Source organism: Culex pipiens, chromosome 2 (genome assembly GCF_016801865.2).
Source record: "Culex pipiens pallens isolate TS chromosome 2, TS_CPP_V2, whole genome shotgun sequence".
NCBI lineage: Eukaryota > Metazoa > Arthropoda > Insecta > Diptera > Culicidae > Culex > Culex pipiens.
This window is the reverse complement of record NC_068938.1, coordinates 129,289,796-129,317,473: the sequence shown is the minus strand read 5'-3', so window position 1 is coordinate 129,317,473 and position 27,678 is coordinate 129,289,796. Positions and strand designations below refer to the sequence as shown.

Below are 27,678 nucleotides of genomic sequence, written 5' to 3'. Positions count from 1 at the left end.
CTCTCCAAAGCAGCTGAAGTTGACATTTTCGGTCGATGAAGGTGACCGAGATTTGCGAAAGGACTTTTCTTTTGTAGAGAGTTTGAATCCAACTTTTGGAATGTTGTTTCCAGCGAATTTCTTCGGGGGTCAAAGACTCTTTTCCTGGGAATCGTTTCAATCACAGCCTCATTTTCGAACCTCTTAAACAACTCATTCCAGATCCGCCCAAAGAGCCGTACCTGCTGATCGACCAGCGGCGCCTCGACGCCGGAAACATGTTCATCCCGGTGAAGGAAAACTCCGAGCTGACGCTGGCCTGCGTCAGCGAGGGCGGAAATCCGAAGCCGGTGCTGAGCTGGGAAGTGCTGCTCAGTCCCGGCATCGACCGGCACGCGCAAAAAGTGTCCAACGACGTGCTCGAGCTGCAGGAGATCAAGCGGGAGAAGGTGAGTTTGAGTGGGAAGCATTGTTATTTTTAATTAAACTATTTAAACAAATAAAAAATTGATTGGATATGAAAGTTTCTATCAAAGTTGAAGGGATTTTTTGAACCACAAAAACAAATGAAATCAGTCTAACACTTTCCATAAAATACGTAGCATTATTAGGAAATATATATAAAAAAAATGTTTTTCATTTACAAAATTGATCATTATATGTTCAACTTGATTTTTGGAGTCATTTTAAAAAATGCTAGAAAAATGAGAATTGTGATTTGCGAAAATGTTGTTCAAAGTCTTTTAAGACGTATTTATAAAAAAAACTGGCGTAATTTGCAAATCTTTGTGTGTCCTTTTTCTCTGACTAAAGAAGTCGAATTGCCTCATTAGTTCGTCCATACAAGTTTCTACACAATTTTGGCAACCGTCCAAATATTGTGGCTATCAAAATATTCAGAAATCTGTGTCTCGAGAGTTATTGATGTTGCTTTTAAAAAATCTTTATATATAAAAAATTCGACGGTTTTGTTCGAACGCGAATCAATTCAACACGGAACCTCGGATCGAGGTGCTCTTTGTTGCGTTGGGTTCGTATAAGTCCAAGGAAGGTTTATATGCTGAAAATTGCCACTTTGGCCACTCTGGGACCGATTCCGAAGCGTATGCAGATTGTATGGGAAAAGTTACGTAAAATCAAATTTTGATCACAGGAGGCTGAATAAACGAACAAGCTATACGTCAAGACGAAGTTTGTCAGGTCAGTACTCGGAAAATTTCACAACCTTTAAATTTTGACATTAAAAATGCATATTCGCAACGTTATCATCACTTAAAACATCATCGCGTTTTTAGTCATGTAGAGAAAACCTTGTTGGCGGGGTCGAAGGGGGAGGGGGGCAACAAAAATAAATTAAAATAACAAGCCATAGTATCAACATTACACGGAGAAAAAAGAGTTCCCGAAATCGTGAACAAGCGTTCATGTAAATGGAAACCACGAACAAAGTGTTCAGATCCCATGGTACGATTTTGAAAAACGTACCATGGCATTTGAACACTTTGTTTGTGGTTCCCATTTTCATGAACGCTTGTTGACGATTTTGGGAACTCTTTTTTCTCGATACTAAAATTTATGTTTAGTACTACTTTCCGTTTGCAAATTTTATTTTACATCGAAAAATAAAGTCAACTTTTTTTTTTATTTATTCCATGTTTTTGAAAAATCATGAATTTTGACCAACTTGTGCCATAGCTCAAAACTTGGCATATCCAAAAATGATATTCAAAAAGAATGATAATTTAGCAGTATTGAAAAAAAAGCCAAGTGATTTTTTTAGAAATCTACCGCTTTTTCTGAGAAAATCAGATAATCCAAGATTGAGAATTCCCGATAACACATTACTGCATTATTCATTTTCCTAACTTGATTTTATTCATTTCAATTTACTGTTCAGATGGAACTTATCAACTCATCTGTTTATTTTATGTCAGGGTTAATTTCAGATATAGATCTTGATTATGTGTTGGCAACAAAAAATACTATATTCGCTTCAAATAATTGAAAAAAAAAATTGAATTGAGAAAAAGCACGAGAAGTTATTGTTTGTTTAAAGTAAATTCAATGAATTTATTAATTTATTTATAAGATGGAACCCCTCGTTCTAGAAGAAAATATTTATTTATTATAGACACTTTTGTGGCATTCATATCTTGTCTACTTTTTATGTATGGTAGGGTAGTCATCAATGAGACACTTTTGGTTTTCAACTTTTAACGAATTTTCTAATTTTTTCATCAGCATATTTTAATGAGCCGTTTGTTGCATTTTCTTTCTTTTAATGTGTTCTAACATTGACCAAAATATGAGATTGATCCGACATCTACAGCCAGAGTTATTCAACTGTCTCATTGTAGACGCACTTGGCAGGAACAATGAGACAGCTGGGGAACAATGAGACACTTTACGAAAATCAATAAGTTTCTAGTAAAACATCATGTTTTTGTATTGTTCCATTATAGGTGACTTGCCTTGAACAATTTAGAGCAATTTTGCCAACATGAAACTTTAATTAAAAAAAGCTATACTAAAAGGTATTGAAATTTGGTTAAATCCATATATTTATACAAAATAACTTTGTATGTTTGGTAAAATGAAGTTAAAACTCTATAAATATGCCAAAAATCACTTTCAGTTCATGTTTTGAAAGATTTCCATAAATGTTGAAAAGTTTAATGAAGAAAAATCGAAGTGTCTCATTGTTACCCATGGGCTGAAATGAATGGGGAATAATGAGACAGTCCTAGATTCTGGGTACATTCTAAATTTTGGCCAAACCTAATTAAAGGACATTGTAGCCCAACTCAATCCCTGTGGAACGTCGAAAGAAATTTGAAGAAATATTAGTTTTGGTGTAAATGGCAGCCTACGAGCGAAAAAGTATTTTTTGTCCATAATTTACTTCTACACCCCAGAATCAAACATTTATGAATAACTTTTCAAGGGAGCGTCAATAACCAAAGCCACTATTATGGCATACGTGTATCCAGTAGACACATCTTTCCCCCAAATATGAGCCTGATTGGTTGAAACTACGACTTGTGAGAGCCATTTTATCATTGTTCCCCGTGTCTCATTGATGACTACTCTACCCTAAATGTTATTCTTTAACATATTGCCTCAAATCAATCACAGAGACAAGTTCGCAAAGCAATTTTATAGTTGTTGAGCATGATTTTAATTCACTGTCCAAACAATTTTATTTAAAAAATAATACTTCTCAACAAAAAATATGAATGATATTTTTTTTAATTTGGTTTTCTAAAGTTGTTCCATTTCTTCACAAGCAGTCAAGCCATTAGTTGATCCTCACACTCATTTTGACCATTAATGTTGCTGTTCTATACAATTTTGTGGGTGTGTGTGTGTGCAACCAACCAAACGGGACCACGCGGTCACTTCTTACAAATTGAGTTGTTTCCATGTATTTTTAGATCTACATTCTATACATGCAAATAACTCGCATAGGCATTTGGAAGGTGTTAGCTCTGCCGAGCTTCGGTGACCCATTTCTACGCTGGCTAGCCGAGAGCGAGGTACTTCAGCTTTATCGACAAGCCCCGCCCTGAAGAACGTTTGCACCAATCGGGTTCAAACGTTATTTAGAACTTCCGAACCCTTGTCAAATGGACAAGGACTCAGCGCGTATATAGTTGATAGTAACAGTATTCCTAATTCAATTCATAGCTCACCAAGCCGTGATGGCCTAGTGGTTAGCATTTTTGCTTACCAATCCAAAGGACGGGGGATCGAACCCCGACTCGAGCGAGTTTTGATTTTTCGTTCATGTTCAGAGTTTCAAGATTTATACTTCCTATACTTTCTCGTTGGGAGCAGATGGGAATCGAACCCAGGACCATTCGCTTACAAAGCGAACACCGTGACCAGTCAGGCACTGCCGCTCCCTTGTTGCTGTTCTATACAATTTTGTTGCAAAATTGTTATCAGAAGCAGGATCAGAATAATTTCCGATAAACTTCACATTTCCCAAGATATTTGTTAAAAAAAATTCCCGTTTCCCGTGAATTTTGTAACCGCGGGAAATCGGACGCTCTTGTTGGATTATTTTTTTCAAAAGGAAATTCTGTTTTTTAGGAGTTTGCAAACACAAAAATCAATATCATTTGCTACCCATGTACACAAATAATTCTTCTTAATTAGATTTTTCCGAAATCTTTTAAGGTTTTGTTAATTAACTCTGAGATGAAAAAGACAACTGTCGTTTCTACAGTTACCCCTTACAGTAGAATTCCTGCCAGAGGAGCAAAGAATTACGATTAAACATGAAAAATCACTGCATTTTCTGTTTCTAGATTAGTGTTGTAGTTATTAACGAAAACAAACCTGCAAAACTTAGTTGCTGGTTTTGATTTTGTGCAGCTGCTAGTCCTAGCAAAAAAAAATCTAAGAAATCAGCCAAATCTATCCAGAAATCTCTCTCTGCTGATTTGGTTATGAATTCTTTTTCCAGGTCTTCGAAACATAACAATTTGCTGCACTTTTTGATTTTTGATTTGATTAAACTTCTTAAAATTAAATATTTCGGAGATAGAACAAAGTAACTTTAATTTTCAAAAATTTCCCACTCAAAACTTTACATCATGGCTAGTAACTGCATAAAAATGCTTTCCCAATAATCCAAATCCATCAACCCCTGTCCGAGCTCTGCTGCGCTGTTCCGGACTTCGATTGAGCTGCCGCTGGCGATGGCTGCCTCGCGTTCGGTGGTGCTTAAATTTTACGCTCTGATTCTCGACAAAAGGCGAAACTCCCCGATTTAAAATCCATTTTTTTCGCCCCTCCACGCGAGTATGATGGTGGTGTGAACATGCGAGCAATTTTTTATCCTCCCCGGCTCATTTCATAACAGTATCCTGCGTCCTGTCGGCGTCGTCGTCGTCCTTTGGGTGCTGGTGAGGATGAAGCATTTTTTCCCTCTTCTTCGCGATTCATCCAGGAGCTTTGCTCGAGGTTTTTCCTGCCCTGAGTTGGCGAGAGAGGAAATGAAAGAAAAATAGACGGGATGTGCGCTACATGTTTTCCCGAGCGACAGCCCTGAACACACACATACACACGTGCACACATACGCTCACACATCACGAAAAAGAAGCTTTGTTCGTTCTTGTTCGCACTTTTTTATTCCTCCGTCATCGGTCTTAAAATTCTGGCCCGGCTAATGTGAGTACACCCAAGTTAAAAAAAAGTAAATGTAAATAAAGTTTCATTAAAAACATTAACTTAAAAAGTTATTTTACTTGTGTTCAAAAGTGATGGTTTTGAAACCTTTAAATATTTTTTTAAAGCGCTTAAAAAAATTCTTTCAATTTCTGAATTTTTAAAAATGATACCGAGTGCCCACGGGACCGTGTGTGGGAGTGTGCTCCATCTGCGTCGCAGGATGTGCGGATTATAGTTGGTGCACACGATTTGATGAGCTTTATGCTTTTTCGCGCGAACGGAATCGGAATCTGGTCTGGCCATGCGTTACGAAAATGCATATTTCATCCTGGAAGCCTCCCGGGAGCTGCTGTTGGTTGGATGCTGGTAACGCGCTCCTGACTGCTATATTAATGGGGATTCGGCAGCGAACTTTGAACTTTGGTGTGCGCTGGTGGAAAGAAAATGCTGAGCGGAAAAATGTGGCGCAGATTTGGGATGAAATTAATATTTTGTGGGATTCGAACATTCGTGAAACAGAATAATTCAGTGAAATGTTTATATGAATGAATTAATTCTCTAATAAGACATATTTGCAATATTTGAAACATTCTACATTTACTAGCCTTTGATTAAAAAATAATCTTCTTCAGGTATAGGGCGTCCGTCCACCACGTGGACACTTTGTTGGAAACTGGATTTTCCTTCGACATTTTGAAAAACTGATAAAGCCTGATGCACACAATATTCAAAGTTTTCATTTCACCCTATACATAATAAAAAAAGTGAGCAATTCTCTATCAATACTGGATATGGATTTTGTTTGTATTTTTTTTATTTGGCACACACTTTGTGGGGGCCTTCTCTATCTCCAAAGAAGCCATTTTGTGTCATTTGTTCACCCATACAAATCTCCATACACTTTTGGCAGCTCTTCATACAAAAATGGTACGTAAATATCCGCAAATCTTTAACTTTTCAAGGAATTTTTTGATAACCAAGTCTTCGGCAAAAATGTAAATATTGACTATTCAAAAAAAAAATAGGTAAACGGCAAAAAAAATTGCCCATTTTTTAATTACCTTGGTTCACAAAAACTCAATTTCCCAAAATATGTATTTTTGATTTTAGAGATTTGATATGATACGTTTTAGGGGCCTCCTTTGATCAAAATTTGATTTTACGTAACTTTTCCCACACAATCTGCAGATTTTCCGGAATCGGTTCCAGAGTGGCAAAAGTTGTAACTTAGGTAAACGAACCCAACGCAACAAAGAGCATCTCGATCCAACGTTCCGTGTTGAATTGATTCGCGTTCGAAAAAAACCGTCGAAATTTTTTATATATATAGATAAAATACCACCGAAAGTTTGGTTGCAGCAGAACATTTGCAGTTTTTCGATTTTTTTAAATAGTGACAAAACCATATCTAAAAAAATTTTTTTTGTCAAGTTCAGAAAATTTTCTATGAAATTGTCTAAGAGACATTAAAGATTGTACCTCTGGTTGCAGAGATTCAGCGGCTTAAAGAAAAAGAAACAGGTAAAATGAAGTTTTCAAAGTCTCACTCAAACAACCCTCAATTTTCTATAGTCGATACCTCAGCAACAACAACCAAACATTTAATATACGCCCTTTTGAAATGTTAGTCTTGATTCAAATACTTTTCGGTTTCAAATTCAATTTTACATAAACAAATTTGATCAAAAAATGGTATGTATGATATTTCGAATTTAACCAAATGTCACCTTTTTTCCAAAACTCATAATCTCGAAAATAAAAAAAATACGTAATTTTGGAAAATTGAGTTTTGTGAAAAAAGTAAACTAAAAATCGGAATTTTTTAGCTGTGAACCTATTTTTTCTGAATATTCCTCAACAAAACACTCAACCTCCGGTGGCTGGTCACTTTTTCGTTTGACATCTTTTTAGTTTGTACCCCGTTGGTTTGACAAAGTTAAACTAAAAAGTGACGAACTGTCACTTTTTACACGGGACTCACACATACTATCAAAACAAATGGTTGGTAGTAAGTGTAAGCGCTGTGTAAAGAGGGTGTCAAACTAAAAAGTGACCCCGTTTGTTTTACAACAATTGGTGTCAAACCAACGGGGTTTCAGTGTACCCTTCATCTTTGCCAAAGACACCAAATTGATCAGAAAACCAAATGTTACAGATTTTCGAATATTTACGTACCAAAATTGTATGGAGACTTGTATGGGTGAACCAATGACAAACAACAGCTTCTTTGGTCAATGGCCTTCCCTTAAAGGCTTCCATAAAGTTTGAGCCAAATAAAAAAATACAAAAAGTAATGGTAAATCAAAATAATGGTAATGTCTTATCAAAAATCAAGAAAAAAAATAAACTTTAGCAAAATCTTTGAAATTTGAACAAAAAAACAGATAACAACGGGGTTACTAAACCAAATCTACAAATTTCGTGATGGTTTTTTTTTGTTTTTTTTTAGTACACCATATTCTTTTTTTAAGTCACCTTTTTTTAAACGATTCTCGATTCACGCAACTTTTTTTAAGTCATGACTTAAAAAAAGAATGTCCATGACTTAAATCGAGAATATGACTTAAATTAAGAATCTTTGGGAATTCGTAATTTTTCGGAGAGTTTTCAAAATGTATCAATTGTATGTTATTTCGTTATATTATTGAAACATGTAAGCATAGTTTTGGAACATCTGGGATGTTCTAGTCCATCCGAAACTTCCGGAAATTTTGAGCAAGAGGTTTACCAAAGAAACAAGTCGAAACTTCAAGATTTTGACTACGGATCCTACCCAGACTACTTTAGTGAGTGTGGTAGGCTACAGTGCATTGTTGTAACAACGTATTGGGATGATCTGGGTCATCCAAGAATTGTTTGGAGTTAAGACCGGTGGGTCTACCGCAGTAATAAGCAAGAGACGGGTTTTGACCCCGGAACATACCCGCATAGCTTCAGTGAGTATGGTAGACTACTTTGCTAATGTATTGGGCTGCCTTGGTTTATCCAAGGACTCCATGGAGTTATGATATGCGGGTCTACGGCTGTATCAAGGACGTTTTGGAACATCCCAACATTCCAGCAAAGTAGTCTACCGATTTCACTGATGCTATGCGGATATGCACCTTGGTCAAAAACTGTTAACCTCTTGCTTGTTACGGTGGTAGACCTACAGATCATAGTTCCAGGGAGTCCTTGGAAGCTATACGGGTATGTTCCGGGATAAAAATCGTCGACCTCTTGTTTGTTACGGCGGTAGATTCACAGATCTTAACTCTAGGGAGTCGACCTCTTGCTTATTACGGCGGTAGACTCACCGGTCTTAGCTACAAACAGTTCTTGGATGACCCAGATCATCCCAATAAGTTGTTACAACAATGCACTAGCCTACCACACTCACTAAAGTAGTCTGGGTAGGATCCGTAGTCAAAATCTTGAAGTTTCGACTTGTTTCTTTGGTAAACCCCTTGTTCAAAATTTCCGGAAGTTTCGGATGGACTAAAACATCCCAGATGTTCCAAAACTATGCTTACATGTTTTATTAACATAACTAAACAGAATACAATTCTCGATTAAATTTTCAAAAGGTCCTATCTGCATAGAAAACCCATGAGGGATAGGTTGTTTTGAAAATTTAATCTATAATTGATACATTTTGAAAACTCTCCGAAAAATTACGAATTCCCAAAGATTCTTAATTTAAGTCATATCCTCGATTAAAGTCATGGACATTCTTTTTTTAAACGATTCTCGATTTAAACACCCCCATTTCGTTGTGTAAATCAAGAATATGGTGTATTCTAAAAATATTCTCAGCCAACTGAGTGATCGAAAAATGCCAGAATTTTTAAAACTATTTTGGCATTATTTTTCGTTGAAAAATTCATTTTTTTTCGGAATTCTGAGTACGCCATCAAATCTGGCGACCAACTTTACATAAAAATCCATTTGACACTAAATCTCCATCTCATCACCATTTCAGACTGCCAAATTTTGAAAAACTTGTACTTTTTTGCATGTTCAAAACTGGAAGGGGTCGTACCACCCTTCCGTCACGAGATATCGAAAAATCGAGCTCGGATTCTTGATAAGGGTTAAAAATTAGTTTCCAAAATATCTAAGTATTGACGAAAATTTTATTTTCTGCGAAAAATAATTTTTTTTGTGGTGCTGTACGTTCGAATTTTATAAAGAATCGATATATACTTTGAAAAATATTTGCAACGGCCTAAATAAATTGAACAAAACAAAATTTTGCACATCCCTAATCGCAAACACCATTTTTACCCCCCTCTCTTTTCTCTTCGCATAGGATAAGGAACCGTCGTACAAAATCAACACCGGTGCCATCTCGGAGGCGAAACTTCCGGCCGTGTTCCGCGTGCATCACAACGCGCGCATCCTCTGCGTCATGGAGCATCCGACGCTCAAAATGCGCCAAAACGCCTCGATCCTGCTCGACGTGCAGTGTAAGTTTTGTTTGCCGTGTTTTTTGTTTGTTTAATGTAGTGAGGATTTTGAAAAGGGTTTATTCTTTTCATTTTATCCACATCAAGTTGTAAATTTCTGTTACGCCCTTTTGAAATGTTGTTCTAGATTTTTCATTCTTTCAGTTTGAGTTGTCTGCGGGAAAACAATGCGCTTTTTCCTGCCCGAATGTCTGCACCATTTTGAGTTTTCAGAGAAAAACTAACAACGATTTTTTTTTTTGTTTTGCTCATCCTCCCCCACAGACACTCCGTCGTTTGCCATCACGAGGACGCCCGGCTTTGGCTACCCGCTGCGGGAGGGCATCGAAGTTTCGCTCAAGTGTGACGTCGACTCGAATCCGCCGTCGCCGCCGCTCTGGCAAAAGGACGACGGCGACACGCCGGTTCCGCAGACCGGCGACGGATTCCTCAACTTTAGCTCGATCCGCCGGGAGCATTCCGGCTGGTACAAATGCACCTCGCGCCACCTTAACTTCCAGTACTCCAGCATTGGCTACTACCTGAGCGTGAGATGTGAGTGTTTCAAACCCCCGAAATAAAAACGAGTCAAAAATTTCTAACCAATTTCATTGAATTTCCGTTTTTTCCCCGCGACAGACGACTCCGTCGACGTCACGTCGGAACCAGTCGAGCAGGACTTGCCACTGTCCTCGTCATCGTCGTCCTCGTCCGCGTCCTCGTCGGCGACTTCCGCTGCAGCTGGCGGTGGTGGCGGCGGCGGCGGCGGCATTGGTGGCCTCCCAAATGGTGCCAACAATTTCAAAGGTGGCCAAATGGAGGTGGAACTCGGTGGCTCCGTCACGCTCCAGTGTCCGCAGGGTAAGTGAAAGAGATAATTTAATCTTTCGAAAATTTCCACTCGTTTTCCCATCCCATCCCGTCCCGAAAATCTCCAACTCTTGACTCATCCCGGGAATCGCACAATTGCTGCTGTACAGCGCACACAACCACAGACACACTCACACATGCCGAAAGCTATGAAAACTCGTTGCGATGCTGGCAGGAAGTTGCAGCCAGGTGTGTTAGATCGTGTTCAGATATTTCCTGTTCCGTTGTGTCTCGTTTGGACACGTTGCGGGAAAAAGGTGGGAAAAACACTGAACCTGCTGTTATGAAATGCTTAAACTTAAATTATCAAATTTTAAATATCTGTCACGAAATATTAGAATTCTTTTTAGGAATATGTCTCGTATAATATCAAAACCAATCCAAATCATAAATATAATGACAGATTTGGATTAAGAATTGAATTTCCTACATGTACTGACTATAGAAAACTAATTGTAGGTTGAACTTTTTATTTGTCACATCAGGGGTGAGAGTTTGCGAAATTTGGACACATTTTGGGTGTCCTACCAATTTACAACTCAAATTCATAGTTTAAATACTATTTGTCATTGTTAATCCAGCTGCGATAGGTGATTTGTCCTATGAACAAAAGTTTTACAGTCAAAATAAGTGTTTTTGTCGGTGGAGAATGTGGCTTAATGTTCTCAAACATTTTAAACATCTGAATCATTCGAATCATCTGAAACATTTGAAATTTTTCAAACTTTAAAAACAGCTTATTTTATTAAAGTTGGTTGTCAATGATCATGGCTGTTCAAAGTCATCTGCGACAGACATGAACGAAAAAATTGAGCTCGGATTCGTGATCAGGGACAAAAGTTACCCCTTAGGACAAAGTTTCACGCAAATCGAAGAGGGGTCGGGACAATGACTGTGTGAGTTGGCGGAGAATTACCCAAATATCTGAGACATCTGAAACATTGAAAACACTGAAAAATTTAAAATTATATTAATCATTTCAAATATCTTTAAAACATTTCCAGAGTTTTTTTTTTTTTGAAAAGGACCAATAAACTATTGTCTTTCATATGTTTATAGGACTTAATAAAAAAAACTCTAGATTTGTTGAACATCTCAAATATCAGAAACATTTGTGAAACATCTAAAACATCTAAATCATCTAAAGCATCTGAATCTTATGAAACATTTGAAAATTTTCAAACTATACAAAAGACAACTACAATTTTTTTTAAATAGATAAAAATCAGAATTAATAAAGCACTGAAACTTTTCAAATATCTTAAACATTAAAAAGATGTTTTTCATTTCTAACATCTGAAACACCTGTGAAACATCTGGAACATCAGAAACATGAGGATCATCTTAATCGTTTCAAACGTTTCGTTTCAAATCATTAAAAACTTGAAAAACTATCAAAAATACTTTTCCTTCTGTAGTTTTACATTTTAAGTTTATTTTAGTTGTGTTGATTATGCAAATTGTCTTAAACTGTTCGGTTCTTTAAAGTTTTTGATTTTATTTTTAACTTTATGTACAATTCTTTTAATTCACCTCTATTCAATTATTTTAGTTATTTTTCACTTCTTTTCAGTTATTTTTGTTCTTTGTAGTTTTTCAGTTGTTTTTTTTCCTCTTCGGGTCTTTTTGATATTTAAAGTTTTCCTTGTTTTTTTGTGTACTTTTATTTTTAATTTAGTTATATTTTCTTAAATCTTGTTTTTTTAGTTCTTTAAGTCTTTCGTCCTTTTCTGTTCTTTTATTTTAATTCTTTTCCATACTTTTCAATTCTTGATTTCAATACTTTTCTGTTCATTTCAGTATTTTTTATCTCTCTTTTGTTCTTTAAGTTCTTTTAATTCCTGTCCTTTTCTGTTCTTTATTAAAATCTTTTTCGTTTTTTTTTTTCAATTGTTTTATGTTGTTTTAAATACGTATGATTTTAACAATCTATTTTGTTGTTTAAATTTCTGCTGTTTTTTTTCTTTTTGCATCTGTTTATATTCAAACTGATAAATTAAGACCCTATCTTCCTGTTAAAAGAAATATACAATGAAAACTTTTTATTACTTTTTACCTCAAAAAAAATTTTTTTCTTTTAAAAGCCACAAATCTTATAAATCATTTTAAATAGATTGCAAATTCGGTGCTAAGTATTAAAGAATATTTTGAAACATTAAATTTAGATTTCAAGATTTTTTTTAAAAAAGTTTTGTTTTGGTGTTGAGAATATGCTTAGCAGTACAATTTTGTAAATATTTTTCTTTCAATCCGATTTTTTTAAAATTAGGCCGTTGCAAATATTTTTCAAAGTTAATTTCGCCCATTTCCCAATTGGTCCGAAAAACCAACGGTGGTTAGCGGCTTCGGCTGCCGATCCCTAAGTTGCTATGGGGTGCGGGTTCGATTCCCGCCTTATACTCCTGGCCTTCTATCGTATGGGGAAGTAAAACATCGGTCCATTTGCGTAAAAGAGGTTTTGTGTGACTCACCACACATAACCTTCGGACGCCTAGAAATGAGCAGAAACTTGCAACAGAGACCACAAAAGACCCGGGGGTCGTTAAAGTGGATTGCTTTGCTTTAAGATTCAAAGATTCAAAGATTCAAAGATTCAAAGATTCAAAGATTCAAAGATTCAAAGATTCAAAGATTCAAAGATTCAAAGATTCAAAGATTCAAAGATTCAAAGATTCAAAGATTCAAAGATTCAAAGATTCAAAGATTCAAAGATTCAAAGATTCAAAGATTCAAAGATTCAAAGATTCAAAGATTCAAAGATTCAAAGATTCAAAGATTCAAAGATTCAAAGATTCAAAGATTCAAAGATTCAAAGAAGAATTGAAGAATTGAAGATTTGAAGATTTGAAGATTTGAAGATTTCAAAATTTCAAGTTTTCCAAATTTGAAATCCTCAATCTGGATTTTAAGTGTTAAATGTCTACAGTACATCTGTATCATACTCAAACATTTTCAACAGAAACACCTTTCCCAGCACACAGTTTTTGAGGATGAGAGTCGGTGGCTGTTTCCCAGATGAAAAGAACTTTCTTTTTTCACCTCGCCCAAGTTTGCTGAGCTCCAAAACGGGGAGAAAGAGCGTAAACTTTTCTATCAGCCGCCGCCGGGCAAAACGGCAAACTAACGAGAAAAAGTACTATCTAGTTGGATTAATCTACATGCATTTCGCCTGCCTGCGGATGAAAAGATACCGACGCTTCCTCACCCGGCTTTTTGCGTTCCTCGGAAGGGGACTTTACTTTGGCCAACTTGAACGCCAGAAACGACGACGACAAGCGAGAAAAGCGAAACTTTTCACTAATGCAGTTAATTTCGTTACCGTCCTAGTCTTCGTCGTCTTCTTCTTCTGCTGCGAGAGGAACCGATGAGGAAGCCAAGGAACACACCTGCCAGGGCATTGCATTTGCAGCAGCAGCAGCAGCCAGAGTCATATCAGTATCCGGCCAAGTTTTGTGCATCGTAATTTTCGAAAGTTACCTACATGTTAGGGTTTATTAAAATGCCAGCTTCGGGGCATCATCACTGGGCACTGGCAGCCAACCGGGTTATGAAGCACGATGAGACACGCCAAACTACTGGTGACTCCTGCTACACGATGTGCGTGATTTGAAGTTAAATGGCTATTTTAGTTGACTTTTAGTTGGAGGAGTTTGGAAGTTTAGTGCTGCTGCATGTCAAAAACTTTTCGCCATCGATTTGTTCAGGTGCACTAAGCGTTAATTCCAGAAATAAGCAAACTATTTTGAAGTTTCGCAATCCGATTACATTTTTTAACTAAATTTGGTCCGCAATTTATAGATTAATATAATAACTTGTCATATACAATAAGCTGACTGAGAGTGTGTTTCCAATACAATCACTGCTAGCCAGCACAAAATAAACTGTAAAAAATCATGCTTAAATTACTTATGGCAATGGGTACATCTTTTATGTAAAAAATGTGATAGCGAGTAAAATTACCTATGGCATACGCAAAGAAAAAACTTACAATCTCATCAAACTGGCGAAAGACATATCAAGCTCACTGAGTCCGCGCCCTAACTCGCACGGCCAACTCGCCTCTGTGAAATTGTACAATTAACGTCGATGTAGCTTAGGGTGCTCAAAATATTGGACTTTTTTTCAGAGCCTCGCTCCACAAGTTGAATATTGTTCCTTGAACTATTTTAGGACTCTGGGCCAAATATGAGCAAATTTGTTTACATTTACCCGTTGATATTCGAAGGTGAAGTTTGTACATGAGCAATTATCTACAAAATCGGACTTTTTTAATTTAATTTTCATTTTATTTTTTTTATCCGGCTGAAATTGTTTTGGTGCCTTCAATATGCTCAAAGAAGTTATTTTGCATCATTAGTTTGTCCATATAATTTTCCATACAAATTTGGCAGCTGTCCATACAAAAAAGATTATGAAAATTCAAAAATCTGTATCTTTTGAAGGATTTTTTGGATTGGTTTGGTGTCTTCGGCAAAGTTGTGGGTATGGATAAGGACTGCACTGAAAAAAATGAGAAACAAGAAAAAAATTTTTTTGGTGATTCTTAATTTCACTTTTTGTCACTAGCACTAAATTTGCAAAATAAACATTTCATTTTTTTATTTTCTTATATTTTTTAGGGGACATCAAATGCCAACTTTTCAGAAATTTCCAGAACGTGCAAAAAGTCTTTGACCGAGTTATGAATTTTTGAATCAATACTGATTTTTTTCAAAAGAGCGAAATATTGGTCGCAAAAATTTTTCAACTTCATTTGTCGATGTAAAATCGAATTTGCAATCCAAAAGTACTTTAGTGAAATTTTGATAAAGTGCACCGTTTTCAAGTTAGGCGTCATCCATAAAGTACGTACGCTCTTAGGGGGGGAGGGGGGGTTACCGTAGGTGTGACCAAATGTGACGAAGGGGGGAGGGGGGGTTTGCGACACTGTGAGGTCACGCTCGGTTTTTTTATGATTACATAATATTAATTCGAAATGTACACAATTAAATTAAATCCTCTTGCTTACTATTATTTAGAAGTACCGTCATCAGGGGTGGCATTGGGTCTGGGGGTGAGATTGGGTCATACAAATTTCTGCATTTTTGTATGACCCATATTCACCCCCCAGACCCAATGTCACCCCTGATGACGGTATCACATTATAATTTATTATAAGTCACATTTTTTTCAGCTGGAACATCAATATTTTGCAAATTCATAAGAAAGTTTGAACTTATTAGATACAAAGCTGTGAAAAACCGTTTTCAAGATTTTGTATTGCTTGAATGTTATACCAGATACAAAACTGTTTTTTATATTGCAATGTTTAAAAAAAAAAATGGATAATTAGGCAACTTATTTTTTTTTTCATATTAAAATTGACAAAAATACCAAAATTATGAGAATTTAAAGATATAAAAACTATAAAAAATCCCATCGAAAACAAGGGGGGAGGGGTTCTGGCAAAATGTGACGTACTTTTTGAGGGGGAGTTCAACTTTGTGTGACAAAGTGTGACATAGGGGTGAGGGGGGGTCAATTTTGGCCGATTTTTGCGTGACATACTTTATGGATGACGCCTTATAGCCATTTTGAAGGTAACTTTTTTGAAAATAGTCGCCGTTATTCATTTTTTTAAATTAGTGTCCATGTTTGCCCACTTTTGAAGTTTTGAAGTCTAACCGAAACAACCCACCTTTTTCTAATGCCGATATCTCAGCAACTAATGGTCCGACTGTCAATTTTAAAACATTGGTGAAATTTTCCGATCTTTTCGAAAACAATATTTTGAGTTTTTTTTTTTTAATAACTAATAACTAATATTTTTTTTTAAATCAAGACTAACATTTCAAAAGGGACAAACATTCAATATTACGCCAATATTGGTTTGGTCCTAATCGGTTCAGCGAATCTTTTTTCGAATGATTACATTTCTCAATTGTATTGGACATTTTTAAAACCTTTCGAAAAAAATACTTTCAGGAACGGGCAATCATGGACATTATTTTGAAAAATCAGTTAAAATTATACTTTAAGTGGCTTTATTTTGAAAACGGTGTACATTTGTGGAGTACTTTTCGAATGCAATTTTGATTTCCCGAGCAGACGGAAATAACGTGAGAATAACATTTTTTGATGTTTGAAAATACTAGGCAAATAATACTTTTTGTTATTTATAACAAGTTTTGTTATTCGCCGGTATTATTTTTTTGTAATTGGATTGTTATTGTAATAACAAACTAATAACCTTTCGAGTTATTCTTCGAACAAATCTTTGTTATTATTTTTTGTTATTTTAATAACTAATCCGATCATCCCAATAACAGTTGGAGTTATGTTAACATAACAAAAATTGTTATTCCAAAGTTGTTTTGGCTTTCAACCAATATCAACCCAATAACAAATGTTGTTATGACAACATAAACTGTTATTAAACTCTTTTGCAAAAATAGATTTTGCAGGAATATTCCATAACACTTTTTGTTATTTTAACAATATTTTTATTGAAATGGCATGAATTTTGTTATTACCGTCTGCCCGGTTTTACATTAAAATCTGAAACAATTTTTTGACTGAAATTTTTTTTTTGCAGTTTAATAACATAATTTCTCTCCAGAGCAATTCCAGCTCAAATCAGGAATTTTTCTGGTACTTTTGTACCCGACCCTCTCCGATTTCAATGAAACTTTTTAGACATGTTATCCTAGGCCTATATAAGCCATTTTTGTGTATATGGAGCCAATAGTACTCGAAAATAACATTTGAGAAGGGCCTAAGGTATTTAAATATTTTTGTATTTTGCAATTTAAAAATTACTGTATCTCGAAGCCATTGCGTCGTATCAAAAAGTGGTCAAAGACAAACTTGTAGGAAATTGGACGGGCTTTCTGAAAAAAATACACTGAAACAAAAATACACGCCACTTCTATGAGATTTTTTGATTTTTAAGACTAAAACTTAAATTTAAAGGTGTTGTCACGATTTTTTTTCGTTCAAAATTTTTGAGGAAATAGCCTAAGATGTTACCAAAAGACTGACGAAAAATGCAGGATGGTATGTCTCTCCTAAAAAAATACAAAAATCATTTCCTAAAACTGTTTTTTTGAAAAGTGGTCTAAACGTCAAAATTTTGAAAAACCCATAGTGGGAATCGATTTCCCAGACAATTTTACATAAAAGTCTCCATATTGACCATTATCCTATGTCCAATCCTTGGGAAGATACAGCGGTTTTAAAAATAAAAATGATGAAAAAATGGGTTTTTTGGTGGTTTTAGGCAATTTCTATATGACAGACTTGGTTTTTCAGTCTCGTAAATATTTTTACCGGAAAGCTCGTCCAATTTCCCATAAGTTTGCCTTTGACAGCTTTTTGATTTGACTCGTTTTGATATTTACGTAAGCTAATTTACTATCCAGGTTTCTACCACACTGAAAAAAATATTCCCTTTTCAGTTATTAACAATGTAATTAAGCTTATAACTGTAAGCCCTTACATCCAATTGAAATGCTGTCAAAGGCAAACGTATGGGAAATTGGACGAGCTTTCCGGTAAACATATTTACGAGACTGAAAAACCAAGTCTGTCATATAGAAATTGCCAAAAACCACCAAAAACTCAATTTTTTCATCATTTTTATTTTTAAAAACGCTGTATCTTCCTAAGGACTGGACATAGGACAATGGTCAATATGGAGACTTTTATGTAAAATTGTCTGGGCAATCGATTCCCACTATGGGTTTTTCAAAATTTTGACGTTTAGACCACTTTTCAAAAAAACAGTTTCAGTAAATGATTTTTGTATTTTTTTAGGAGAGACATACCATCCTGCATTTTTCGTCAGTCTTTTGGTAACATCTTAGGCTATTTCCTCAAAAATTTTGAACGAAAAAAAATCGTGAAAACACCTTTAAATTTAAGTTTTAGACTTAAAAATCAAAAAATCTCATAGAAGTGGCGTGTATTTTTGTTTCAGTGTATTTTTTTCAGAAAGCCCGTCCAATTTCCTACAAGTTTGTCTTTGACCACTTTTTGATACGACGCAATGGCTTCGAGATACAGTAATTTTTAAATTGCAAAATACAAAAATATTTAAATACCTTAGGCCCTTCTCAAATGTTATTTTCGAGTACTATTGGCTCCATATACACAAAAATGGCTTATATAGGCCTAGGATAACATGTCTAAAAAGTTTCATTGAAATCGGAGAGGGTCGGGTACAAAAGAACCAGAAAAATTCCTGATTTGAGCTGGAATTGCTCTCCAATCAAAACTCGGTGTCATGATCATTGTACATGGTTTTGCGATTTTTTGTCCCCTAAAGAATATAAAAAAAATAAAAATCAAAAAAGGACCCTTTTCTGAATAGTCCTTTGCCGAAGACACCAAATCTATCAGAAAATTACTTCAAAAGGCCACGGTTTCAAATTTTGTACTATACCCATGTCCAGTTGTTTTTTATTCATAAGTTTCCAAAATTGCTAAGTATTGACAAAAAATTATTTTTTGGGAGAAATAAAAGTTTTTGCGGTGCTGAACATTAAAATTTCATAAAAGTTCAAAATATTTTTTTTTTCAAATAAGTTAAATATGATTATCAATGCAGAAAAAAGCGTTTTAGATTGTTTTGAGTTGATCAGACTTCTATTTGCATTAAAATTTTCAGTTTTATGAAAAAATATTTTTTTGACCCCGGATTTTCAAACCAACGTTGAAGGGGGGGGGGGGGGGGGGAATGAATGAGACCTAGAGGTAGAAAAATATCGATTAAAAATCACTCAAGATTCCCAGAAATTTAGATATCTTGAGAATGCTGCCAAAATATCAGGTTTTATATCAACATAAAGTTTCACTGTATCTTTTTAACATTGATAATTGAACCAACAGAAATTTTTGAAGATTTTTAACACGCTGTAGAAAAAAGTCCTCAAGATGTTCAAAATGTTTCATTATTTCTCTATTACTTGTTTTTGTCCATTCCTCTAACTAGCCCTATCTATAAGCTATGTTGAAGGCTGTTTTATAACAGTAGATTTACTCGATTCTTTAAGCTCCCGCAAACTCTGTTCCAAACTTTGAATTAATCAGTTGTTGAAAGGTAGTCCAAATCTCAGCTTAGGATAGTAACTCAACACAAATAATGCTTAATTAACGAAATATATGAAATGAAATTACTCGTTTTCAAAACAAGACACATTGATTCATATTGCATTGAATAAGATGCGATTTTTTTTTTGTTAAATACAAACTGGAATTACACAAAACTCAATCCACTCTTTTTATACGCTCAATCGGAAAAACCTATTACGCAATCAAACACACCAAACGGAACGATCCCAATCGATTCATAGTCTTGTTCCCAACATTACACAACACACTGCGTTGTGTGGGTACTTGCACTCTCTCGGTTAACCCAAAATGAAAAAGTTTCCACTGCAATAAAAAAAGAAATCCGATCCAATCCTGCCCTGCAGCAAATACTATTTACACCGGGCCAAAGTTGTCGACCTGTCCAACCGGGAAAACCGGGAGAGTTCACAATTCCTGGGATTCCAGGTGCCCACCTCGAACTCCCGGGGGAAAGGGGAAAAGCACCTGTTCTTATGTTTATTTTAGAAGAATTTCAACCGTTTCGCAAAAGTTTTGTAAAAATTTGAATTGATTCAAAAATGATAAAAATTTAGAACTCAGCTCAAAATAGATCACTTCCCCCTAAGTACACGAAACAGGAACAGTGAATTTTATTGTTTCTGAAGTGCAATAACACTCCCATAATTGCCCCATACATCAAAACTACATGCCATTTTTCCGCTTTTTTAATTTTCCTCCACTACAACAACTACTATTTTTTTGTTCTCCTACTATTTCCGCAGGTTCCCTCGGCTGCTGGTCCCATTTGGATCCGATAACGGCCCGGCTCAAGGGGCTCGGCGTCGGCATCTCCACCCCGACCGGCCAGTTCTCGCTGAAGGACGTCGTCTACCAGGACGCCGGCACGTACAAATGTGTCGGCCAGAGTGCGGCCAATCGCAAAAAGCTCGAAGTGCTGCAAACGGTCTCGATTGCCGTTAAAGGTAAGGTTCAATCCTGTTCAGAGAACTGTATGTGTGTTTACATCATTGGATCCAAGTTTTGGGTTGTTGTTTTTTCTGTGCCCATTTTGAACTTTTGGACTTGGTATTGTTGTGCACGTGCCAAGCTGCCGGTGCTGGCCACGTGGTTGGTTCTCACTTTACAGCACAGTTGGGGAAACTTTTTTTCTGCTGCCAACATTTTGAAGAGTTGGTGGAATTGCCGCGGGCTGCAATCGGATTTGAGTTTGGTTGCGACGTTTAAGCCGACAATTGGTGGAAATTTTAGACGGATGAAATCACAAAACAAAAACGAGCAGTGGCGCCTGAATAGAATCCGAAAATGTTATTATAGAATACATATTATAACCTGGGTGCAGAATAGTTGTCCGCAAAGCGGCCTCAATTTAGAACTGTCAAAGCGGAACCAATTAACTGTTCGCATAATTATACCAAGAAGTGGCAAGTATTGTGATCGATCTAAAATTTATTTAGTCAGGAATAAAAAAAAATCGATGACTATTGAGGTATTCGAAGTCAAAACATCTTAATAAGAGGTTTGAAATATGCCTACAAAATCTATGTTTATGACGCTTTTTTAAATGTTAGCGACGAATTATCAATAACTATCAATAGTACTTTCCAAATAATATTGGATACTCCGATATTATCACTACACATCAAAGATACATAATCTCGGAACATCCATTCGGTTGCTCTTCTGATTCACGAAATTCCACCCACTTTTGACACAATTTTTCATCACGTGGAAAACGAAAAAGGCCTCTTTTGGCCGCCCATCGTTTAGTCTACGAAGAAAAAAGTGCGAAGCACTTAATTTTTCATCTAAAACATCAACATCAACAGATCCAAAATGTTTCATAATAATTCACTTCAGCAGCAAAAAATATGTCACGCTTGAGCTTGAACATAGCCTTCTACTTTGTTTATGTTTACAGCTGTAGTGCAGATGTATTAGTGGGGAGCAGTGGGGAGCTTTCGAAAATCACGTTACGCATTCTGTCTTTTCAGCACCCAGATTATAACAAATAAACAACTAATGAAAACTTGCGACAGTCGGAATTGTAGTTTTTATAGGAAGTTTTGAAAAAGTTACTTTTTGCGTTTCTCTTTGTTTCGTCGTCCGTGTCTGTCGCGGGTGACCATGAACGGCCATGATCGATGACGACCAACTTTTTCAAAACTTTTTTTCGTAAAATCGTGATAACTCGTGATGTTTATAAGCAAACCCCTTATGTCTATACATCAAAATTTTTGTAATTGTCTGTTCTACAACTTTGTAGAACATTGTTATACTCTAAAAAATAACCCTGCAAAGTTAGAAAAACACGAAATTTTAAAATGAAAAATTGTGTTCTAAATGAAAAAATGACCCTTCTGGGTCAATGCAGATTCGAAAAGTACATTAAATTTCCCATAAAATGACATGTTTCAAAATTTTTTACAGTCGAGTAACGGAAAATGGGAGAATTTTTAAAACTTTTTTAGTGTTTTTTTCGCTGAAAAATACGTTTTTTCGGAATTATGAGTACACCATCAAATCGGGCGTCTAATTTTACAAAAAAGTCTCTTTGACACCAAATTTCTATCTCATCACCGTTTCTGGCTGTAAATTATTTTTTTTTTTTTTTGGTTTTATTATAGAGACTTTACACCATTGTGCATTCATCTCTTCAAGGTGGATAGTGAAAGAGGAAAGATTACAGAGTTTAAAATCACTTCAATAATTATTACCATGCCTTTTTTCTAACGATTTCTGTCTATGTTTCAAATATTTTGCGGAATATTTAAAGAATGAATTATCAAGTTCTTCAAGTTTATCTTCGTCCTCTTCTTCCAGGGATTTAGAAGTTATCTCACAACACTTTTTCTTATAATATTTAGCTTTTATGACAACTTCATCTTCTTCATCAGTTTCTTCTGCAGCCATCTCTCTTTGTTTTGTTGTCAATTCGTCATCCGCGTCCAAATATGCCTGTAAGCGCTTCCGGGTTTTGCGAGTGTGCTTAGAAAGCACGGTCTCGAATCCATCGTTGTCTTCTTCATCAATTTCATTTGTTTGCATTGCATATAGGTCAGGATCACTGTTGTTACTTTTGCTGCTGCTGCTGATTGGCTCAGGTTCAATCGTTGGTGTACTGCTTTTATGGGTAACCTTTTTACTCGAATCCGCACATTTTTTGTTCTTTGCTTTGAGTTTGCAAAGCGATTTTTTGCCTATAATCGTCACTGCTGCAGCAGCATTGTTTACAGTGATTGATTTCGGCGTTGGCTGTTTCAGCAACATCCGCAGGGTCCGAACTCCATTTGGGATCCCTGGGAAGAAGTTAATCCAGCGGTCGTTGGTGATGGTCAAAATGTCGCCGTATTTACTCATCACTTTGACTACGTCATCATTGCTTATGCCTAGAGGTAGGTCAAGCACACGAACTTCCGTAGCGTTGTTGTCCAGGTAAATCGGGATTTTGCAACCCTGATATACCAGAGGTTTGTCGATGATGGACGAGGCTATTGCTGAGTCGGCGAACTGCAGCACGGCTATTCTTCTTCTATTGCATAATTGCAATGCTCGCAAGTTTTCTTGTTTTACTTGAAGGTCTGCGAGAAATTTTTTTACAAGCTTTGGGCTTGGTTGGTTTTGGAGTTGACAAAAATCCAGAACCACACTGTTTTTGTCTACGGTGCACATTTTGAAAAAAGCGGCGACGCGCACACAAACTGCGGACTGGCGTTGAGAATGCGACTTGTAAGGTCGGCGGTTACTTTGCAACTGCTGTAAATTATTGAAAAACACCTATTTTTTCGCATGTTCAAAAATAGAAGGGGTCTTACCGCCCCTCCGTCACGAGATATCAAAAAACGGACCTCGGATTCGTGATCAGGGACAAAAGTTACCCCTTAGGACAAAGTTTCACGCAAATCGAAGAGGGGTCGGGGCAACTGCTGTGTGAGTTGACGGAGAATTACCCAAATAAGAATATTGAAAATATCCAATTGTTATCCAACAAGCCTAATTTCGAAAAAAAAATCGAGATTAAAAATTTAATATTGTTTTTTTTTTATTCGAATGAAACTTTGTCCATGCCTCCTCTATGTTATCATTATTTTTTCCATACAAGTCTCCATACAAAATGGGCATGTGAATACTCAAAAATTTGTATCTCGAGAAAGGATTTTCTGACCGATTTGGTGTCTTCGGCGAAATTGTAGGTTATAATAAGGACTTTTTAGAAAATATAGTAACGAGATTTTTTTTATCAGACTTATTATTACTTAAAATAGAATACCAATTATATGTATTCTAAAGTTTAAAACAATCATTTATATAATGGTACTATAAAAAGCATATTTTGCTCTAGAGTCTAGGTTGTTGCAGATTTGCAGTCGAAAACGACTTCGATATTTTTTTTTTTTCAAAAAGTGCACTGTTTTCATGTTATACAAATTTTAAGGTGGTATTTTTCGGAAAATGTTTAGTTTCTTTCAATTTAAAAATGAATGGAAAACACCCCTGAGCAATTCTCTACCAAATCGGCCGATTTTGACCATTTTTATTTTTTGTATTTGTCAATATTTAAAAATTTGAAATTTTTGTAGGATTTTTCTGATCATCTTCTGATGGTGCTATTCCTTTATTTTGAAAATTGAGAGAATCTGAACATTTTCCGAAAAATTTCACCTTACATTTTTTGTAACTTGAAAACAGTGCACTTAATAAAAAAATGATTTTTCGAAGTCATTTTCGATTGCAAATCTGCGCCAACCTAGACTCTAGCGCAAAATATGCTTTTTTTAGTACTCTAATACAAATTGACGAGGACTATTCAGAAAAATAGGTACATGGGATTTTTTCCGATTTTAAAATTAACTTTTTTTTCAAAAATTCAACTAGCTGAAATCCGCATGTTCTAATATTTGAAATTTTCTTTTTTCGGGGACAAAAACCGCAACTTTTGAGCCATAGAGAAATATTGAAGAAAAATGCCAGTTTAAAAAACACCCCGTTTTCAGTTTTTTTTTTTAAAGGGGTGATTGTCCATCCCCGAAAATATTTTTTTCGAAAAGTTCAAGAAATTTCCAAAAAAAATTGCCTAAGAGACATTGAAGATTGGACCTCTGGTTGCTGAAATAAAACCAACAAAAAGAGTCATGAAAATTGAAGTTTAAAAAAAACTTTTTTTAGTATTATCCTAACATTCCCACATTTTCTAATGCCAACATCTTAGCAACTATTGGCCCAATGTTGAAAAATGAAACATTTTTGTGAAATTTTATGATCTCTTCGATTGTTTTTTTAAATTTTTGAATCATGACTTTCAAATGGGGGTAAATTTGAATGTTTGGCCCATTTGAAATGTTAGTGAAATCAGACATTGAAAACTGAAATAAAAAAATTGACTTAAATTTCGATTTTTTTTTTCAAAAAAATATAACTCGGCAGCAAGTTTTTTGTCAAAACATCTGTTTGGCTCGAAAGATGCGTTTTTCCCCTAAACCATATCTGAGAATTAAAAAAAATGAGCATACGGATTTTGGAAAATTGTTTTCTGTGAACAAAAAGTTAATTTTCAGGCAAAACATTTTTTTCCGTGTACCTATTTTTTGAATAGTCCTCATCAATACCTACAATTTTGCCGAATTCACCAAAACGATCAGAAAATCTCTTCAAAAATTACAGATTTTCGAATATTAACCGATCATTTTTGTATGGACAGCTGCCAAAATTGTATGGAGCCGCTAAACAGCCCTCATTTTCAGCTCACGATATCTTTTTTCAATTTTCTCATTTCATAGCCTAAAAATTTTGACCAGCATTTGAAAATATAAAAAAAAATTCAGCCCTTTTAAAAGGTAAACTGATTTATTCTAAAATTTCAAAATTTGTATAGAAAAGAACAGAAAAATCTAGTTTTTTACCCAACAATTGTCGACAAATTGCAAGTTGAAAAATGTGGGTTAATTAGATGACACTGAGAAACCCCATTTTCCAACAAATTTAAACTTTCATAGGCTGTATTTCAGCAGCCAGCAGTCTGACCAGCAAAAACAAAGTGTTAAAAATGTAGGAAATTGAGCTTATCGAAAATATTTTTTGCAAGGGTGCTTATCCTTAACATAATATTTTAAAATTGTAAAAATTTGAACAATTTTTAAAAAATTTCACCTTAAAATGCATTTATCTTGAAAACAGTGCACTTTATCAAAAAATTGTGAAGTCATTTTTGATTGCAATTTTGATTTGCATCTAGAATGCTTTTGCTTTTTTTTTGCTTTTATTTTTCAGTATAACATTTATTTTCTAAAAATGTTAATCTTACACTGAATTAGATAGAATTTAACTATTTCAGTAATAATCTGTGCAGTTTTTGAGTATTTCTTATTATTTTGCTTTTTCAACTCTTCCGATATAGTTTGAGATAAATTTAAATTTTGAAAAATATGCCAGTTCCAAGAAAAAAAGTAACACCGCTGCAATCCCTTGATTGGCTTAGGTTCAAAGCTCTTCTCAGAGGTAACATTGCAGTGCAGCATTTCATCCATAAACCTCACCGCGCTGTTAGTTTTAGATAACGACCCGCCAAACATTTCTACGGCTGCGAGAGTTTCGCATGCGGAGTTTGTGGCACCCAGCGGAGCTTTCCAATAGTTTTCTTTTTTTTCCTGCAGCCCTCTCTCTCTCTCTGCAACTGGTGTGCAATAGTTCCTTACCGAGTTTTGTCCGATGTTTCCGCGAAAAAAAACCCCAGCGATTGTTTTCAGTTTTTCACCGACAATCCACTAACGAGCAGCAGCACCACCAGTCTGAGTCTGGGAGTCTAAAGTTCTGGAGGGTATTTTCACTAATCCGGTGGGTAGCAATGAAAAGCGTCCGCTTTTCCAACCACCCACAGTGAGTTTAATCGTGGTGGAAAATCGCGCACTGTCGGGTAATTGAAGCATTTTAACGAGCGCACTTTTGCTACGAGTTGAGGTGTGCTTACAATGGATTTCATCGGTTTTCGTGGAACTACTTGGGGGTTCGTAAATAGTATATTTTTTTAAGGGCTCACTTCATCATAAATTTCAACTTGAAGTGGATCCTTAACTATATTTTCCTCACATTTTCAAGCTAAATGCCTTTAAACTTCTTTAAGAGCCCCCCTCGATTGAAACCACTTTCCTCATTTCGCACATGTAATGAGGCGAAACGAGCTTCACTTCATATTTCCATGATTTAATTTGAGTAATTTACGATACGTGCCCGCAACAATGACGTCCTCGACGCCGGCGTCGCAAAAAAGTAAACGAAAAAAACGCTTCCAATCCATTTTCGCCTCGCTTTTATCGATAATTAAGTTCCGATTATACCCTGAAGGCAGAAGAATCCCCTCGTTTCTCGTTTTTCCACAATTTTCACAGTCTAAGGTTGGCGAACCTTACCTGTTTACACCGAACTTCCAGCTCAGCACGTGTATTTTCAACCCACGGCTCAAACCCCTTCTCCATCTTCGTTCGTCCCTCGATGAATTTTCCTGCACACACACACGGAAATGGCATCGTTTCACCTGGGGGGAAAATCGGCAGCAAAGTACCGAAGCAAGTACTCGCTCTGCAAAAGATGGAAAATTCCTCACCAGGCAGCTGGCTTTGTCGGTTCAAATCGAATTTATGCCCAGGTAGAACAAGTCCCTCCGGTGAGGTGAGGATGACGATGGGGAAGAATATTTTATGCGTCTCCTGATGTTTTGCTTTCTCCCCTGGTGATGTTGGTGGGGAACGCCAGACGTGTACGATGTGTTGCTTTGGAAGTTTGTGACACAGTTACAAAAAGAAGACAAGAATTTCTTATGACGAATCTCTAAACCCAACAAAATCGCAATGAATTAAAAGAAACCACTAAAAACCACAGAAGTAGACAAAAGAAGACAAAATATACAATCTTTTTCAACTTTAACTACTTAACTTACTGTAATACTTATCATTTTCTATCATTCCAAACCTAATTCTACTTTTCAACTTTTCTTACTTTTATTCTTTTATTCTTATCTACTTAATACCTATTCTTAATCTTCTTTTCTTACTTATCTATCTTTTACATCTTAACTTATACTTTATCTTCTATATTAACTTCTTAACTACTATTTCTTCTTTCTTCAATATTCTTATTTTTA

At 35.7% G+C, this 27,678-nt stretch overlaps 1 protein-coding gene across 1 annotated transcript in view; it reads left to right on the top strand.

Annotated features, from left to right (window-relative positions):
* The window catches only part of LOC120420861 (uncharacterized), a 180,150-nt gene that overhangs the window by 129,717 nt on the left and 22,755 nt on the right, over positions 1–27,678 (top strand). Inside the window, exons 5-9 of the mRNA XM_052706986.1 lie at positions 167–428; positions 9,449–9,605; positions 9,870–10,139; positions 10,224–10,445; positions 20,309–20,509. Coding sequence (XP_052562946.1) covers positions 167–428; positions 9,449–9,605; positions 9,870–10,139; positions 10,224–10,445; positions 20,309–20,509 — 1,112 coding nt within the window. The remainder of the gene's footprint in view (positions 1–166; positions 429–9,448; positions 9,606–9,869; positions 10,140–10,223; positions 10,446–20,308; positions 20,510–27,678) is intronic.